This window comes from Balaenoptera borealis (assembly GCF_965194805.1).
Source record: "Balaenoptera borealis genome assembly, chromosome: 16".
Lineage (NCBI taxonomy): Eukaryota > Metazoa > Chordata > Mammalia > Artiodactyla > Balaenopteridae > Balaenoptera > Balaenoptera borealis.
The window spans coordinates 66,593,706-66,611,386 of NC_138872.1; the positions used below are offsets into that span (position 1 = coordinate 66,593,706).

A 17,681-nucleotide genomic window follows, 5' to 3' on the forward strand; every position below is an offset into this window, starting at 1 on the left:
GAAAGCCTAGATACTATATGATTTCATTTTTATAATATTGTGGAAAAGACAAAACTATAGGGACAGAAAACAGAATGGTAGTTGCCAGAGGCTGAGAATAGGGGAAAGGGTTGACTACAAAGGGTATGAGGAAAATTTTAGGGTGTTTGGAACTGTTTTATGTCTTGACTGTGATGGTGATTACACAAATGTATGTGCTTGTCAAAATTCAGAAATGCACACTAAAAAGGGTGAATTTTACTATATATAAATTAGGTAGTAGGGCTTCCCTAGTGGTGCAGTTGTTGAGAATCCGCCTGCCAATGCAGGGGACACGGGTTTGAGCTCTGGTCTGGGAAGATCCCACATGCCGCGGAGCAACTGGGCCCGTGAGCCACAACTACTGAGCCTGCGCGTCTGGAGCCTGTGCTCTGCAACAAGAGAGGCTGCGATAGTGAGAGGCCCACGTACCGCGATGGAGAGTGGCCCCCGCTTGCAGCAACTAGAGAAAGCCCTCGCACAGAAACGAAGACCCAACACAACCAAAAATAAATAAATAAATAAATAAATTTAAAAAAGAAAAGATGACTACTATCTTAAAAAAAAAAAAAATTAGGTAGTAAACCAGAATTAACAAAAATACCTGAAACTCAGATTAAAGTAGACAAAGGAGATATGAAAACTAAATGCATGTAAACATGTAATCCTGGATTGGATCCTGAACCAGGATGAGTATAAAAGGTTTCTAGAATAGATAATAATATTGTATCAGTGTTGATTTCCTGATTCGGATAATTGTACTGTGGTTATGTAAGATGTTAATATGTGGGGAATATGGATGAAGAGTGTATGGGAATTCTTTGTATTATTTTTGCAACGTTATTTGCAGGTCTGACATTATTTCAAAATAAAGAGTTAAACAATAAAAATGAATTAAAAATGGGACTTCCTTGGTGGTGCAGTGGTTAAGAATCCGCCTGCCAATGCAGGGTACACAGGTTCGAGCCCTGGTCTGGGAAGATCCCACATGCCACGGAGCAACTAAGCTTGTGCGCCACAACTACTGAGCCTGCGCTCTAGAGCCCACGAGCCACAACTACTGAGCCCACAGGCCTAGAGCCCGTGCTCCGCAATAAGAGAAGCCACCACAATAAGTCCCTGCACTGCAATGAAGAGTAGCCCCCGCTCACCGCAACTAGAGAATGCCCGCACGCAGCAACAAAGACCCAACGCAGCCAAAAATAAATAAATAAATAAATAAAAACTGAAAAAAAAAAAAAGAATTAAAAATAAGTGAGACCACCCTAGGCTCATCTCATTTTCCCCACTTTCTTGTTATGGTCTTCTTTGGCAAATGATTTTAACGCTCTGAGTCTCAGTCTCCTGATCTGTCAAATCCCGATAATTATAGCTATTCTTCAAGTGGTTTTGAGGATTAAATAAGATAGTGTATGTAAAGCACTTGGCACAATGTCTGGTGTGAATAAAGCACCCAGTAAATAGTGGTGGTTGTTATTGTTATTAATTATAATATCCATAGCACATAGCAAAAAAAAAAAAAGCCTTTTTGATGTGTCCCCGTCACCCTTGGTGTGTCTATAAAGCCGTTGGTGATGGAACTGCCTCCTGCATCTCTCTTAACCACATGCATTCCACAGCAATTCTGGACCAAACTGCCTTCAGTTGCTGGAATGCACCGTACTTTTCATCGTCGGACTTTTGCACATTCTGGTCTCTCTCTCCTCTCTCTCTCTCCTCTCTCTCTCGGGAGTGCTCTTTCTCCTGTTCTTTGTGTGGCTACTCCCTATTCATATTTTATGTCTCCTCTTAGACACTGTTTTTCTGGGAAATCTTCCCCTCTCTTACTTTTCTCCTTCCTTCCCATGCTTTCTGGATCCCTGTACTTTCAGTATCATAGTTCTATAAAAGAGCCTTTTTATCTCCCCCCACTAGACTGTAAATCCATGAGGACAGGGACCATGACTGTCTCATTCACCTCTAATTCCCTTTGCCTAGCAGCAAAGTCCCAGTTGCAAAGTCAAACAAATATTTGTTAAATGAACAATGGGTAGATGGATGGATGGATAGCAATTCTGTACCAACACCTTTAGGATGCCAAGGCACATCATTCAGCATTCATTGTACTCCAGGGCTTGAGTGTGTGATGGGAAGCACTCTCCTCTTTTACAGGTAGGAAAACTGGGGCACAGAGATACAGTCACAAAAGTCAGAATTTTTTAGTGTTTCTGAGGTTTGAAATGATGTACGTGAAAGCAGTTTGCACGTGTAAAGTGCAACACATCTTTTAGGAATTATCAACAAGAAATCTGTAAAAAGTGAAACTTGGTCAAATACTAATGTTCTAATTTTAATGTATAAAGCAAAATATAGTAAATTAAAATATATTCTAGCCACAGACAATCATATTGTATATAGGGGAATAACAGGAATTCTGATGAGATAATCATGGGAAATTATACCATGGTAAAAACGTTGGGAATGGAGTTACCATGTATTCAGTCAAAAAATATTTATTGAGCAACTACTATGTGCTTGACACTGCAATAACCCCCTGAGATATAATAGTGAGTGAAGAAGACATGCCCCCTGCTCTGTGGGGTTTATAGCCTAGGATCTAAGTACTGAATAATTTACTAGCATCTCATTTAACCCTTCACAGTAGTAAGGTGTGGTGCGACAATTCCTTCCATTTTATACACAAGGAGACTGAGGTTCAGGTTACGTAACTTGACCATGGTCACATATCTAACAGGTGGAGGTGTCAGAATTTGAACTCAAATCCATCCAGGTCTTGAACTCTCAAGTACAGGCATCAGTGGCAGAGTTAGCTGGAAATATGTGTGTCTGGATCTGAAGATAAGCAGGACCTGAGCATTCTTGGTCTCAAGAGAAAGCTGAAGGAAAAGCTGGAGGTGGGTTAGTGTTGGACTGGAGGTGGTAAGAAGGGATATGGTGGAGGAAGAGGAGAGGAAAACAGGACCAGGTGGCTTCTTGGCCCAGGAAGAAGATGAGCAGTCTCTGTTGGTAGAAATTCTGCCAGGTTGACACTTGGAAGCAAAGGCTGATGAAACTTAGGATACTGCGGCCTAGAATTTCCATCTGGGAAGAAATGTGAGAGTTCTTATACAGAACTCCAGGACAGCCCTAATTCCCAAATCTCTGTCCTGAAGAGAACCCTGCCTTCTGTGACACCATGGGGCTGCTTATTTTTTTGTTTAGAAAAATGGCTACTCTAATTATATGTCATTCAAATCATAATCAAGCTCAAATCTCCTCTAGGAGCTTCATGACAGGCTCACTTACCGGTAGGGTCTTTTCAACCAGGGCTTGGGAAACCTCCTGGGTCCAAAAGATGGAGGAGACACAGATAACCACCTGGCCAGGCCACTGCAAGACCCAGTGATTACGAGGGACCTGGGAAAGTGCAGTGGGGTACATTGTAGGGTCAGTTCATCTTGTGTGATTTAAACTGACTTCCTAAAAACATCCACCACCATCTTACCCCCTCAACAAAAACAAAATTCATCCCCAACCTCAGGGGCTACAAGGCTTGACATTTCTGGGATTACTGATTTATGTCTTCCTCCCTGAATTTTATGAAAAAGAAAAGGATCATCACCAACAATTTCATTAACTCTGTTGCCTATAAGTTGTCACTTGCCATCTACCTCTACAAGGATTAAGTTATGACCTGCTGCAGCTGCTGACCTTCAACACCCCTTGCAAGGAGTTCAGGGTGGAGATCAGGAATGAGGCACTCTGTGCTCTGGGAAAAACTGGCAGAACAGGTCTTCAGATAATTAGATATTTTCAGGAAACCATTTTATGAGCCCAATTCTTGTATCTCCTCATATCTAGAAAAGCATTAAAACCCTTCATGGTGACATCTGCTCCTCGTGGCTAGCAGCAACCTTCACGAGACTAGAAGAAAACTTCTGCAAAAAATATGTGATGATTGCATGTACTTCCCCTTCACCAAAATCACATATATACTGACCTTCCCCCCTACTTCTTTGGAGCATTTTCTGAGAGATATCTGAAATGCTGTCTCCCAGTCTATAGTCCTCATTTTGCCCCAAATAAAACTTAACTCACAACTCTCATGTTGTGCATTTTTTTTTCAGTCAACAACTCCGTTCTTTCTTTTTTCTCTTTAATGCTCCCATCCAGGGATTTTACATAGTTATAATCAAGGTGTTGTTCAGAAAGTATTTATATAACTACTCCTTTTGATAGCTACATAACATTGCAGTACTGCCCCACGATTTTCTTAGCCATGACCGCCCTAACTTTTTTTTAACTATAGATAGGGAAATTATAGCCTGAGGCCCAAATATGGCCATATCTGTTTTTGTAAATAAAGTTATATTGTAATACAGCCATGCCCACTGTTGAACCCATCATCCAAGGCTGCTTTTGTATTAGAAAGGCAAGGATAAATAGTTGTGCCTGGTGTATATTGCCTGCAGAGCTGAAAACATTTACTATCTGGTCCTTTACAGAAAAAGTTTGCTGTGTCTGGCTACAGATGCAATTGCGTGAAATAACTTCATACAGGTAGCCGTTTTTCTTTAACCTAATTTTTGATTTGTAATATGTCATGGGACAAAGGACGGGTCTTTCATTTACAAGGCAAATACTACTGAGAGGGGCAGCAGGCTCAGTCCTTGGTACTTTGGTGGGAAGGTGTTAATTGAATACCCCTTTTTTTGATGGAAAAAGTCCTGGGGATAGGGGTGGGGGCCCCAAAGTGAGAAGCACCTAAAGTAGAGGAGACCAAATATCTAGTCTGACAACATTAACCTTGCTAGGAGCTGGCTAAAGAGTAATTGCAACAGGTTCTTTTCCCTTAGGCCTTCTGTTATACAGGTCACCTAAAGCTTTGGGAGCTTAATGAGTTGTGCCCTTCAGGGCATGTGTAATGTTAATAAAAGCCTGGGGGAGGGGATGCTTAATTGGGAAGGGGCTCTAAATAAACCACTTGCCATCAATTATTTTCACAGAAAGGCCTGGCCCACAGCAAACAAAGGGTTCTGGCTCACAGGCTATGCTAGTGTCAGCTGCTTCTAACTGCAAACATTTTATATTCAGAAATATATACATTGCCCCAGGATTTACAGGGAAAGGAGAAAGAGGCACAGAGGGGTCAGGTGTTACTCAGCAGGAGAGGGGTGGGTTTTAGCAGAAGACAGGCTTCCATTTAACCTTGTCCCCAAAGTTCTTGTTGGTGTACCAACACCCTGGCATGTGTATCCCAATTTTCATTTACCTGGACATACGCTTCAATCCCAAGTCTAATAACTTCCTGCATACTGGCAAGCATCATCTGTTCCACCTGCTGGAGCCATCTTTCCACCATGCCCTGTGGGTTGAGACAGACAGAGAGGCAGTGACAGTTAGCCAAGCCTGGAGGGAGGGACCATGGGCAGAAGCCAGCTTTCTCTCTGGACAGGGCTGGAGGGAGGCCAAAGGTTTGCACACCTTCAAGCCAGTATTCTTTAACTATTGGTTTTACACTTATTTACTGTATTCTAAGAAGTGTACGTCTCAAAAAAGGGGCAATAGGGAGTTTTTAACATGCACTTCTTTCATATCATATTCTGGAAGACAACTGTAAATAACGTTATTTATGTCTCTCTCAGGAGACAAATGACAGATTTACACTTCAGTTTGAGAAATAAAATATTGCCTCTGCCATATCAGTAATCAAAAGATGCTGCAGCCATCAGTGACTGCAGCCACCACCTCCCAAAGTGAGCTGGTGAGCCCTGGGGGAACTCAGGGTGAGAAAACACAGGATACTGGCCCCAGATAGCTGACGTGCATATCAAAAAAATGATTTCAATGAGCCTAGACTTTTGCATTTTCCCATCCATAGAAAAGCACTAAATTCCTTAACTTGAGGTATCTGGTTTTCTTAAATTAACAATAATCTTTTGAAGTTCAGACTACCTGCCCTTTGTTGCAAAACTCCTATATGTCTCCCCTCCTTGCCTCCTCCAAGCAGTTTTCTCAGGGTTACTTGAGATGCTGCCTCTCCAGCTTGAAGTCCTAAGAATGTCCGCTGAATAAAACACAACTCTTAACGTTTAGGTTGTGCATTTTTAATTAGTCAACAAGTTCATAAAATAAATTGCTCATTTCTAATTGAACAGTTCTAATTCTCGCATTATTCCAGTGGTCCCCAAACTTGGCTGTGCACTGAATCATCTGGAGATCTTTAAAAATTATGGATGCCTGCTCCCACTCCCAGACATTCTGATTTAATTGGTATGAGATGCAAGCAGGGCATTTGGATTTTTTTAAAGCTCTGCAGGTAATTTGAATGTGCAGCATATTATTCAGTGTTAGAATTTCAGGAAACTGTACCTGCTGATCTCAGGTGCTTGTGAGCTAGCTGGTGTCTGGTTTTAAGGTATGATCCCTGGTTGTTGCAACTTAAATGTGTGGGTGGCAAAAAACAGCAAGGCAAGAGTGCTTGTCTATTTCTACGCTGGGGTGCTGTCATGTTCAGCAAGAGTGGAAGTAACTTACATTTTACTCATTTGATAAGGGCACATGTATGAAAAATCTGAGTTAAATGGCATTAATTCCATGAAATATTGTTGACCTTTAAAAACACCTGCCCCATCTGACCAGATCTCTTTAAACTGGGCTCTGCTCATGGGGATTTAAACAGCATTAGTTGTTTGGATCTGATTCCTGCTGCTGCCTCCACATCAAGTTTGGTTGAAATCCTTCCACAAGTTTAGGATGCCATGGGAATTGCAGTATAATCTCCATCTTAGAGATGAGCAAGCAGACTCAGAAAGATTAGTTCCCCAAAGGCACCCCGTCATTAAGTTGTGTAATCTAAGTGTTCCACACCCAGGCAGTCTGGAACCAGAGTCCAAATGCTTAACCAACATACAATCTGCCTCTCTCTGTTTCGCTCTGTTATGACGATAAGAACCAAAAATGGGTAAGTGGAGTTACTTTGGCTTGAGCTGGGGAGATTTTCTGTTTGAATGGAACGATTTCTTTTTCTGAGCTGATCATGCCCACAATCTCCAGACTGTCTGTAAACTCCAGCTTGGCAATTCCTTCAAAGCACTTCTTCAAGTGTGGTTGAACTCGGAGGGGGTCCTTTGTCTCTGACAAGATCTCCAGCAGCTCATCATTTGATAGGAAGAAGAACCTATTGCAAAGCAAAGGAAGATGGCTACTGGAATCTCTTCTAAGAGCTTCTTTTTCCAACAAGGTGATACTCCCCAACAGGTAGATGACACTCCCGTGAACGCCAGCTACTTCTAGAGTCTTATCTAAGGCCCACTCCTCTTCACCATTTTTCATCTAGGGCATAGAGGGTGGAGATGGTTTTGACTTAGCAAAAGAAAGGAAGAAAGCTGGTATATGTGGATTTTATATGGCTGGGAGAGAGCGGTTGCTACCAGGTGAAAGAAACCTGGATAGAGCAGTGGTTCTTAACCTTGGCTGCACTTTAGAATCATCTGCAGAGCTTATAAAAAAATTTCCAATGCCAAGGTTCCACTTCCCAGAGATTATAATATAACTGATCTGGGATTGGGTCTGGGAATTTGTATTTTTAAAAATCCCAGGCGATTCTAATGTGCAGTCAGTGTTGAGAACTGCTGGGTAGGAGGAGAAAAGACTTCCCTTTCTTTCCTTATCTCCAGAAAAATGTTACAGGTGGGAAGTAAGAAGTGCATGTTAATAATGAGCCTATTCATGTGCAGAGGGCTTTATCATGTTTTATATTAGAGGTAATAAGATAGCTTCATTCTCTTGCTTATACCCTAAGCAACAACAAACCTTCAGAAAATGTTCAAGGGACAAACCTCTACTGTAACCACTAGGTTTTAAGTTCCATAATGGAGGGATCATATGATGATGGTTTTCACTGTATTTGGTGGATTACAAAAAGACCACAATATTTGCAGCTTCTCTCTTTAAGAGGTGGAGTTTGTTTTCACATCTCTTGAACCTTGGCTGGGTCTGTGTCCTGCTTTGGCCAATAGACTGTGGCAAACATGAATTTGTACTAGTTCCAAGCTTAAACATCAAGAGGCCTTGAAGCTTCCACTCTTGCTGCTCTTGGGAACCCTACAACCACCACCATGTGAATAAACCCAGGCTAGCCTTCTGGAGGATAAAAGACACGTGGCCCAATTATCCTCACTGCCCTGGCCAACAGGAAGCTATCCACCAGACAAGTGACTGAGGCCACTGACTGCCAGTTGACTGTAGTCACTTGAGTGAGCCCTGATGAGACCAGAAGAACTACCCAGCTGAGCTCAGCCCAATCTTCCAACCCACAGAATTGTGAGCTAAGTAAAATAGCTGTTATTTTAAGCTTCTAAGTTTTGGGGTGGCTTGTTATGCAGCAAAGCAAATTAATACACTATAACTGCAGCATTGAATGGGTAGGAATAGCTCAATAATTATTTGTTGGCTGGTTGACTAACCAATATCTAATGAGGATGTCAATTTCTCCCACTCCCAAGTGAAATTCAAATAGCTAACCTCTATGGATTCATCATGTAAGATAATGAATAAGGCCAATGGCCGTAAGAGTAATAATTAATATATCTGTATAATTTAAAACTAAAATCATTATTTAGCACTGTATTTTCAAGCTAAAATTAATTTAAAATATGTGACTATCAATAACATTTTCAAAGTGTTTGTTGAGACTGTTTAATTTTATTCCATAAAAATGCACAAAGAAATATTGAGATACTTTGTGTATGTGTTTAATTAACTTATGGAGAAAATGCAGCTCAGATAATTTAAATAACTGAGTGTCTTATCCAGACTACCTGAATTTGAATTCTAGCTTGTTCTTTTACCAGTCTTGTGCTTTTTGGCAAGTTACTGTTTGTTTTCTCATTCATAAAATGGGGGTAAAAATAATGTTAGCAACCTCATAGGATTACTGTAAGGGTTAAATCAGATAATTCATGTAAGCACTTAAAGTGGTGACCTGGCATATGGTAAATGCTGTATGGGTGTTGGCTATTATTCATATTTTTATTAGGAATAACAGTAGTGGGTATAGGACTAGAAGCCCAAATTTCAGAGGTCTCCTCTTACTAAGTTTTGTGCTTCCAAATCGAGGTTCTTTCCACTATCTGTGCTATATTTGTGTTGTCCAACACTGAAGCAATTAGCCAAATGTGACTATTTACATTTAAAAAATTAATATTAAATAGGTTAAAAATTTGCTTTCTAAGTTACACTAGCCACATTTCAAGCACTGGATAGCCACGTGTGGCTAAGGACTCAACTGAGGTCTGTTTAACTCCAAAGTCCAGGCTCTTGAGTACTATACCCCTCTAATTGGGTATTTGACCATGCTGGTTCCATTGGTGTCCATTCAACCTCACTCTAAATAGTGACCATGAAGACACGCCTTACCCCTGAGAGCTGTCTTTTGGGGAATGGAAAACCTAGAAAGAATATGGAATAGATGAGTAGAAGCTAACTCTCAGTATGAAAAAATGTAATTCTACCTATATATGTGTCAAGAGGGCAACTTCAAGCAAGAGAACGATACTGGATACCTGGGGAAAAATAGTCTCTTCTTCTCCAAGTAATCATTCAGCCCCTTCTGGATGTCCTCCAACAGAAGGTTGGCTTCTTGAAGCCTCTCAGCCATCCGTGGTTGGTCTGCTGCTATCAGAACCCTGGTATCTTTTACCTAGGTTCCATAAAAAAAGGTGATAATCATCATGGGGTTCCCAGATTCTGAGACTAGTTATTGTAATGAGTGTGCGACCAGCCCATCAACTAATGACCCTCCTACCCTAATCATCTCCTAATCCCACAAGGTTGACTGCTCATATAACATGACCCTCTTCCTCTGGCCATGGTTGACTGGGCTGGGGTTGGGCACCTGAAACCAACAAAGCCAATTATATTTTAACTTCTGGGATTGTGGAATTCAGACCACGACATTCTATACTAGTCTGTGCTGGCCCCTTGAACATTTGTTAAACAACTGAGTAACTGAATACAGAGAATTATCTGAATTCTAAAATTATTCTCGATCTATAAAAGCTTTATTGCATTATCGTGTAACAAATAAAATCTTATACCTCGTTAGGAATGAGAGCTAAATTATCCAAACTGCTAATAGTTACCTCTACAAAGGTGGGATCTCAAAAGGCGTCTACTTTTTATATTTCCTATTTCCATGTTTGAATTTTTAATAACAAATAACTTTTGAAATTAGAAAAATTTTATAAAGATATTGAATTTGCAAAAATCCAGTTTACTAATAGGTTTCAAGGGACACGGCTGCATTGCACAGTGAGGAGCATCTGTACGGCACCCCACGTTCCTGACGGTGAGATGTGCTGGGGAGTACAGACTCACGGCTTGGGACATGAGTGATTTCCAGTAACTATCAATGATGGCAAATTTCCTGCCCTCTTCTGGCATCTGGGCTATGATGTCCTCTGAACTGAAGATTGGTTCCAGGTATAGCCAGGTGGCTTGGCATTTTAACCAGGCATCCAAAATTTCCTGCACGCGAACTAGCTTTTCTTCCCAGTTCTGCAAATTTAGCATTTCATATCTGAGTCATTAACATGCCACTCTGCATCACAGACCCACCGACAAATTGACGCATTCACTCATTCACTTGTTCCACAAATACGTATTGAGTGCCTGCTATGTCCTGGTCACTCTTCTAGGCAAAGTGGATACAGCAATGAGAGAAAAAAATGAGTCCTTGCCCTCATAGAGTTCTTTTCCTAGTGGAATAATCATAATAATAACAATAACAACAACAATAATATTTATAAGGCTTACTCTGTGACAAGTGATGGTCTGAGTGCTTTATGTATGTGAAACCAATTTAATCCAACAGATTTATGAGGGAGATATTATTACAAAGCTCACTTCACAGGTGCAGAAACTGACATACAACTAATTCAAGTAACTTGTCCAAGGTCATACAACTGATAAGGGGCAGAGTCAGAATTTGAACCCAGGCAGTCTGGCTCAAGTTTGTGTCCTTAGCCTATCCCACTTCTACAAACAAAGAGCAAAAGAGGCCAAACCTCGTGTTATTTACATTCTAGATAACTATAGCCCATAAGATACTTTCCAAATGTATTTTTGTTTGGTGCATTCAAATAGTCTCATCTTCTCTTTCAGCAGACTGTCGCAAAAGCTGTCTGGCAGACTGTTATAAAGGCTTACTTGGATGGTTATTGCTTTCAGTCTTTTGTTTTTGTTTTTTTTTTCTAATCAAGAGAAAGTGAGTTTCTTTGTTAATTGGACTTAAAAACCTTCTTCTGGGACTTCCCTGGTGGTCCAGTGGTTAAGACTCCGCTCTTCCGCTGCAGGGGGCACGGGCTGGATCCCTGGTCAGGGACCTAAGATCCCTCATGCCACACAGCCAGAAAAAAAAACAAAAAAAAAACCCTTCTTGCTCCTCCAAGAAACCCGGAGCTAACGGGCCATCACAAAACATTCAACCTATTTCCTCTTACCCGGCATTCTGCTTCTATTGGTTTGACAAATGGAGAGCCACACATGGTCTGGGTCTTTATCACGTGATCATCAAGTAGCAGTTGAATGTCATCAACTGCACACAAGATGCTTGTATCCTGTGAATAAAAATGACCACCCCGTCAAAATTGCAAGACCTCTCCCCCACAGATTTTTATGCTGATCCTCAAAGTCCTCACAGCTCAGATCTCCACCCTTGTGGGACACTATGTCCTGTAGGAAGTGGAAGTTTCTATTTTCTTCCTTGAAAATATTCTTAAAGACTTTTTTACCTCCTTTGCAGAAATCAAACACGATCCAAGCCTAGACCTGCAACTAGCATCTGTTTAGAAGAGGAAGAGTTCTGTCCCCTTCCCTGTGTTCCTGCTTTTCTGTTCACTTGTTTTCCCGGCTCTCCCTCAGGTAGAATCAACTGCTAATCTGGTTAGGTCTAGACCTTTGGTTCCCAAACCGTGTGCCCCAGGGCACTGCAGCAAACTCACAGCAAATAACTGTGGTTATTTTAATACAAATGTTTTTCTTTTAATTTATACGCACTTTTTCCCAGACCTTTGTTCAGTTGATGGGACACAAATACTTAAGTTGTTTGAACCCAATTACTTCATAAACAAAGCTGTTAAGTATTTCTTTTGGACTAGGGAAGGGAACCATTTAAAAAGTACTCCATACCAACAGCACTGTGAACCAAGAAAGTTTGGGAACCTCTGACTAAATAATTATTTGGCCATATTTTACTGGTAGTTAGGGTTACTGTGCCTTAAAGGTTAGCCCCTGTAGATGGACTTTTCCTCCGGGGCCATGTGGCAAGAAAGCTGATAAGGGCCTGTCCCTTTGTGGTAGGTCTGGTCTTTCTTGCTCTGTTTTCACTTCTTTCAAACCTACATCTGGGTGGTTAATTTGGAGTGAGGATATATTCTCTCAACCAACTTTTACCAGCAGCTCTGCACTGAGGGGTGTCCAGCTATTAATGAAGTGGTACCTCGATTCCCATTTTGCTGTTGACCCTTGTCTATAGCTACTTCAGTCAAAAACTCTGAAGACTGGCCAGATGTAACTGAGCCGTTATCAGGTTCCCCAACTTAACTCTTCATCTCAGCCCCACAGCCTCTAGCAGTATCTAATCCAATCAGATCCTGTAACACCAAGTTGCTGGGACACATGGTCACCTGGTCTTGCTGGGAGAGGCCCCCAGTTCTCCTCCCTCCCACTGGCTTGTCTACAGTTCTTAGTCAAGTGAAATCAAGGCATCAAGACAAAAAGGAAAAGAAGTCACAAAAGGATAACATGCAGCCTGGGGGAGGGAGGAGTATGGGAGCCTTTAGGGTTTTAGTTCTCAATCCACACTGCACTTTAGAAAAGCCAGGGGTGCCTTAAAAATACAGATGCTCAGGCCAGAGTGATATTGTGATTTATAATAAGAAACATATTTGGTCTTTGTTGCCGGCACAGCTCCTAAAACCCTTGGAATTTCCTAAGGGATGAGAGCAATAAAGGCATCTTTTATTTTGTTATTGAGGTGGCTTTTTGGACCACACCTAAGGTTGGGGGCTGGCTGCCAGGAGAGCCAACCCTGTGATTAGAGGGTTGAAACTTTTATTTCTACCATCCTGACCTCCTGGGAGGGGAACAGGGATAGAGATTGAGTTCAATCACCAGTGGCCAATGATTTAATCAATTATGCCAAAGTAATGAAGCCTCTATAAAAACACAAAAGGAGAGGGTTCAGAGAGCTTCTGAGCTGGTGAACACGTAGAGATTTGGGGAGAGTGGCATGCTCAGAGAGAGCATGGAAGCCTCACACCACTTCCCCATAGGCATTCCATCTGGTTGTTCCTGGGTCCTATATCCTTTTATAACAATCCAGTGATCTAGTAAGTAAACTGCTTCTCTGAGTTCTAACAAATTAATTGAACCCAAGGAGGGTGTCGTTGGGACCTCCAATCTATAGCTGGTCGGTCAGAAGCACAGGTGATACCCTGGGCTTGAGACTGGCATCTGAATGGGGGAGTGAGGGGGTCTGCAGTCTTGTAGGACTGAACCCTTACCCTGTGGGATCTGATGCCATCTCCAGGTAGATAGTGTCAGAGTTGAGTGGAATTGGAAGGCACCCAGCTGGTGTCAGAGAATTGCATGGTGGTGTGGGAACTCCAGCCACCCACCCCAAACACACACACATTGGAACTGAGTGACCAGAAGTGTACCAGGGTTGAAATGCACTGGTTTAAGAGCTGACGGCCTGCAGTATGTGAGTTTCTGCCTGTTGCCTCCATGATTTACAGCTCACCCAAGCAGCAAGTCCTCCTACCCATGGCCCATCCCAAGAGCAAGCCAGACCCCGGAGATGGCTGAGCAAACCCTTCAGGTTTACGCACCTCCACAGGCACTCTGTGAACTTATATGTTTTCTACAAGTGCCAGTGACAAGAAAGTCTACAGCTTTGCTCTTCAAAATGTGGTCCAGAGACCACAGCTTCAGTATTATCTGGGAGCTTGTTGGAACTGCAGAACCTCAGGCCCCAGCCAAAACCTGTTGAATCAGAACCTACACTTTAGAAAGATTCTCAGGTGATTCCTGCACTTAATATAATAACACTGGAGAAGTGCTAAGTATTGTCTACCTCAGGTATACTTCTGAGGGACCTGGGGTGCCCTCCCAGGGAGATGCTAATTCAGGAGGCTTGCTCAGCTCCTTTTCAACAGAAAGCTTGTTGCTCTGAATCAAAAAGCCTTTCTCATTTGAAAATGCATCCCTCCATGGTGTCTGGGAGGAAGGCTGACTGGCACAGGAAGGCGGACAGGAGGAAACAATCTGATACAACGGCATAGTGATTATAGACAACAATACTGTATTAAAAACTTCAACGCTGCTAAGAGACTAGACCTTAATTATCCTACCACAAAAAAGGAAGGATAATTATGTGAGGTGATAGAGGTGTTAGCTAGGGTGGTAATCATACTGCAATACGTAAAAGTATTACATCAACACACTGTACACTGTAAACTTACACAATGTTATATGTCAATTATATCTCAATAAAAAATTCGAAAACAGATTAGTTAGAGATCCTTCTTCTTTGAGTTCTGTTGCGGTTCTGAAACGAATCCCTTCAGAAATTTACTACAGAATAAATGGGCTGCTCTCAGGGGGCCAAACAGTTGGACTGAGACTCACCGTGTCCCTGTACTTCACGAAGTTGAACGTCATGTTAACCCAGTCTAACTTCATTTTCTCCAAGTTTTTCTCCAGAGAGTATTCCTTACTGGCAGCTGCACCAATGGGCTCCAGTCTAAAGAGAGAACACAGCGACAGTAACATCAACGGAGGAGGCCTCAAAACACATCAAAGGAGGAATTTCAGCTCAGCCATTAGAGAAATTTAAAAAGCCTTTAATTTTACTAAAATGTTTACCATCCTACTCTAATATTTACCAGCTATCTCCAGTGTTTTGCAGGGTTTCTTTACACTTGGCACTAGTGACTTTTTGGGCTGTGTTACACGCTGAATTGTATCCCTCCAAAAATCATATGTTGAAGTCCTAACCAGCAGTACCTCAGAATGTGAGGTACCCTATTTGGACGTAGGGTCTTTAAAGAGGTAGTTAAGTTAAAATGAGGTCATTAGTGTGGGTCCTAATCCAATATAACTGGTGTCCTTATAAGAAGAGGAGATGAAGACACAGATACGCACAGAGGGAAGACCATGTGAGGACACAGGGAGAAGGCAGCCATCTGCAAGTCAAGGAGAGAGGCCTCAGAAGAAATCAACCCCCTGAAAACCTTGACCTTGGACTTCCAACCTCCAGAATTGTGAGAAAATAAGTTTCTGCTGCTTAAGCCTACGGTGTTTGTTATAGCAGCCCTAGACAACTAACACGGGTTGGATAATTCTTTGGTGTGGGGGGCTGTCCTGTGCACTGCAGGAGGCATAGCAGCATCCTTGGCCTCGGTCCACTCGATGCCAGTAGCTGACTCCCCCAGTCCCCACCTCCTGCCAGTCGTGCCAACCAAAAATGTCTCCAGATGTTGCCAAGTGTCCCCTGGGGGTGGATACCCCCAGTTGAGAACAACTGTTTTTTAAGGCCATTAAAACAAGACTTCCTTTTCCCCTTTTCATTTACTCCTTATTATTCCTATTTACTTCAGAATTATTATTGACTTCTTATTCAGGTCTTAGACCTTCTGTTAATTTATACGATGGCTTTTTTCCCACTCCCTGTCCCTACCTTTTAAAAAAACACCTGCTATTTTCCTGATGCACTGGGTCCATCCATCTACAGCCCCTCTGTTCTATAGAAAGGGGTAGGGAGGGAGAGAAGGGGAAGATGAATTCCTTTCTTCTTGTTTCCACAGGAGAGCTGGGTACTAAATGCAGGCGTGGTTAAAAAATTGGGAAGCAAAGGTTTTGGAGGGAAAAGGAGGGATTATTCTCTCTGCCTCAGCACTGTCTTTCATTGTATCCTCGACCATCTGGTCTTTACTTACACGTCAGGAAACTGAAGCCCAGAGGAAGCAAGTGACAGGTCCAAAGCCACACACACAGCTGGGGAGTGCCAGAACCAGTTCCTCTGACTCCTAATCTGGTGTTTCTTCCTCCCCTACTATGTGCCTTCTCCTCTCTGTCAGAGGAGCAAAAGAATTGCTCACATGTGGTCAGCCAAACAGCGCAACTAAGTAGAGCTGAAAACCCTTATCTAGCCTCATGTAGGGAGGTAGAAGAGGCACGGATAATGCCAGACAATGACTGATCAACACCTCAGCAGCATGGTCTTCATTCTAAATGTGGCCTTCTTGGGAGACAACCAAACTGAGCGTGCATATAGAGAATAATAAAGGCAGGTGCCAATCCAGATGAGTATGAGACAAACAGGCTGGCGGTGTGGCCATGACCAAGTCACTTGACAGGCTTTCAGTCCCCATCTGCTCATATCAAGCATTGTTGGTAAAATTAAATAAGATAAAATGCTTGTAATGTGCCTTACGACTTATAATTATGCAAATAATTGCACAGGGGAGGAATTAATGAGGTTGGGAGTCCATGAAGTATATCGAGTTGACCTTATCCAAATGTACTCAAGATGCTCACTAACGGTGAGCTGTGATAAAACTGCTTTACCTTATCCAAATGTACTCAAGATGCTCACTAACGGTGAGCTGTGATAAAACTGCCTTAACTATGGGATAGTGGGATACAAGGAACATCACACTTCACCAATAGGTAGTAGCTGAGAACTTAGACGTTAAGTCAGTTCAGGTTACATGCCTTATCTTATAATCCTCACAATAACTCCAATCACCTAGCTACTATTATTATTTCCATTTTACAGATAAGGAGACGGGGCACATAGAGGTAAACAACTTGGCCAAGGCATCACCACTTCTAGATTTGTCACAGCTGAGCACATTGGCATGAAGCATGGCAGTGTGCTGTGTATCTGCTCAGTCTCTGTCTCCTTTGATGGGTTTATCTTTTCAGGCAGTAAAGGGTAATGGTTAAGGCTCTGAAGTCAGCTAGCCTGGGCTCGGGTCTTGGTTCTTGTGACCTTTGGATATTTGCTTAATCTCTCTAATCAATTTATTTTCTCATCTGTAAAATGTGAATAAAATTAGCTAGAATATTAGGGTGTTGTGATGGATAAGTTGGTTAATTCATATAAAATGCTCAGTGCAGCAAAAGTGTTCTAGAGCTGGTATTTCTTGGGAACATCTTATTGGGGAAATTGAGGCCCTTTAATAAAATAACATAAACCTGGTACAAATGCATGTGTCTTGTATGATATCACTTATATGTGGAATTTAAAAAAATGGTACAAATGAACTTACTAACAAAACAGAAATAGAGTCACAGATGTAGAGAACAACCTTATGGTTACCAGGGGGGAAAGGGGGAGGGATAAATTGGGATATTGGGATTGACATATACACACTACTATATATAAAATAGATAACTAATAAGGACCTACTGTATAGCACAGGAAACTTTACTCAATATTCTGTAATGGCCTATACAGAATCTAAAAAATTGTGGATACATGTATATGTATAACTGATTCACTTTGCTATACAGCAGAAAGTAACACAACATTGTAAATCAGCTATACTCCAATAAAAATTTAAAAAAATAAAATAAAAGCCTGTGTCTGTAGGCCTGCTCCTTAAAGAGGG

General features: G+C 41.8%; 1 protein-coding gene across 12 annotated transcripts in view; it reads right to left on the reverse strand.

The window, feature by feature from the left end:
• DNAH3 (dynein axonemal heavy chain 3) overlaps window positions 1-17,681 on the reverse strand; it is a 208,869-nt gene that overhangs the window by 117,733 nt on the left and 73,455 nt on the right. For 11 of the 12 annotated variants that reach the window (XR_014236086.1, XM_082362351.1, XM_082362354.1 and 8 more), the window contains 7 exons: window positions 14,692-14,806; window positions 11,502-11,618; window positions 10,378-10,557; window positions 9,564-9,700; window positions 6,976-7,177; window positions 5,270-5,362; window positions 3,304-3,414 (listed from right to left, as the gene is read on the reverse strand). Coding sequence is in view for 11 of the 12 variants with exons in the window: in XM_082362351.1 (XP_082218477.1) it covers window positions 3,304-3,414; window positions 5,270-5,362; window positions 6,976-7,177; window positions 9,564-9,700; window positions 10,378-10,557; window positions 11,502-11,618; window positions 14,692-14,806 (955 nt within the window). In the remaining variant the exon portion in view is untranslated. The remainder of the gene's footprint in view (window positions 1-3,303; window positions 3,415-5,269; window positions 5,363-6,975; window positions 7,178-9,563; window positions 9,701-10,377; window positions 10,558-11,501; window positions 11,619-14,691; window positions 14,807-17,681) is intronic. The other variant, XM_082362355.1, reaches the window with a different exon arrangement.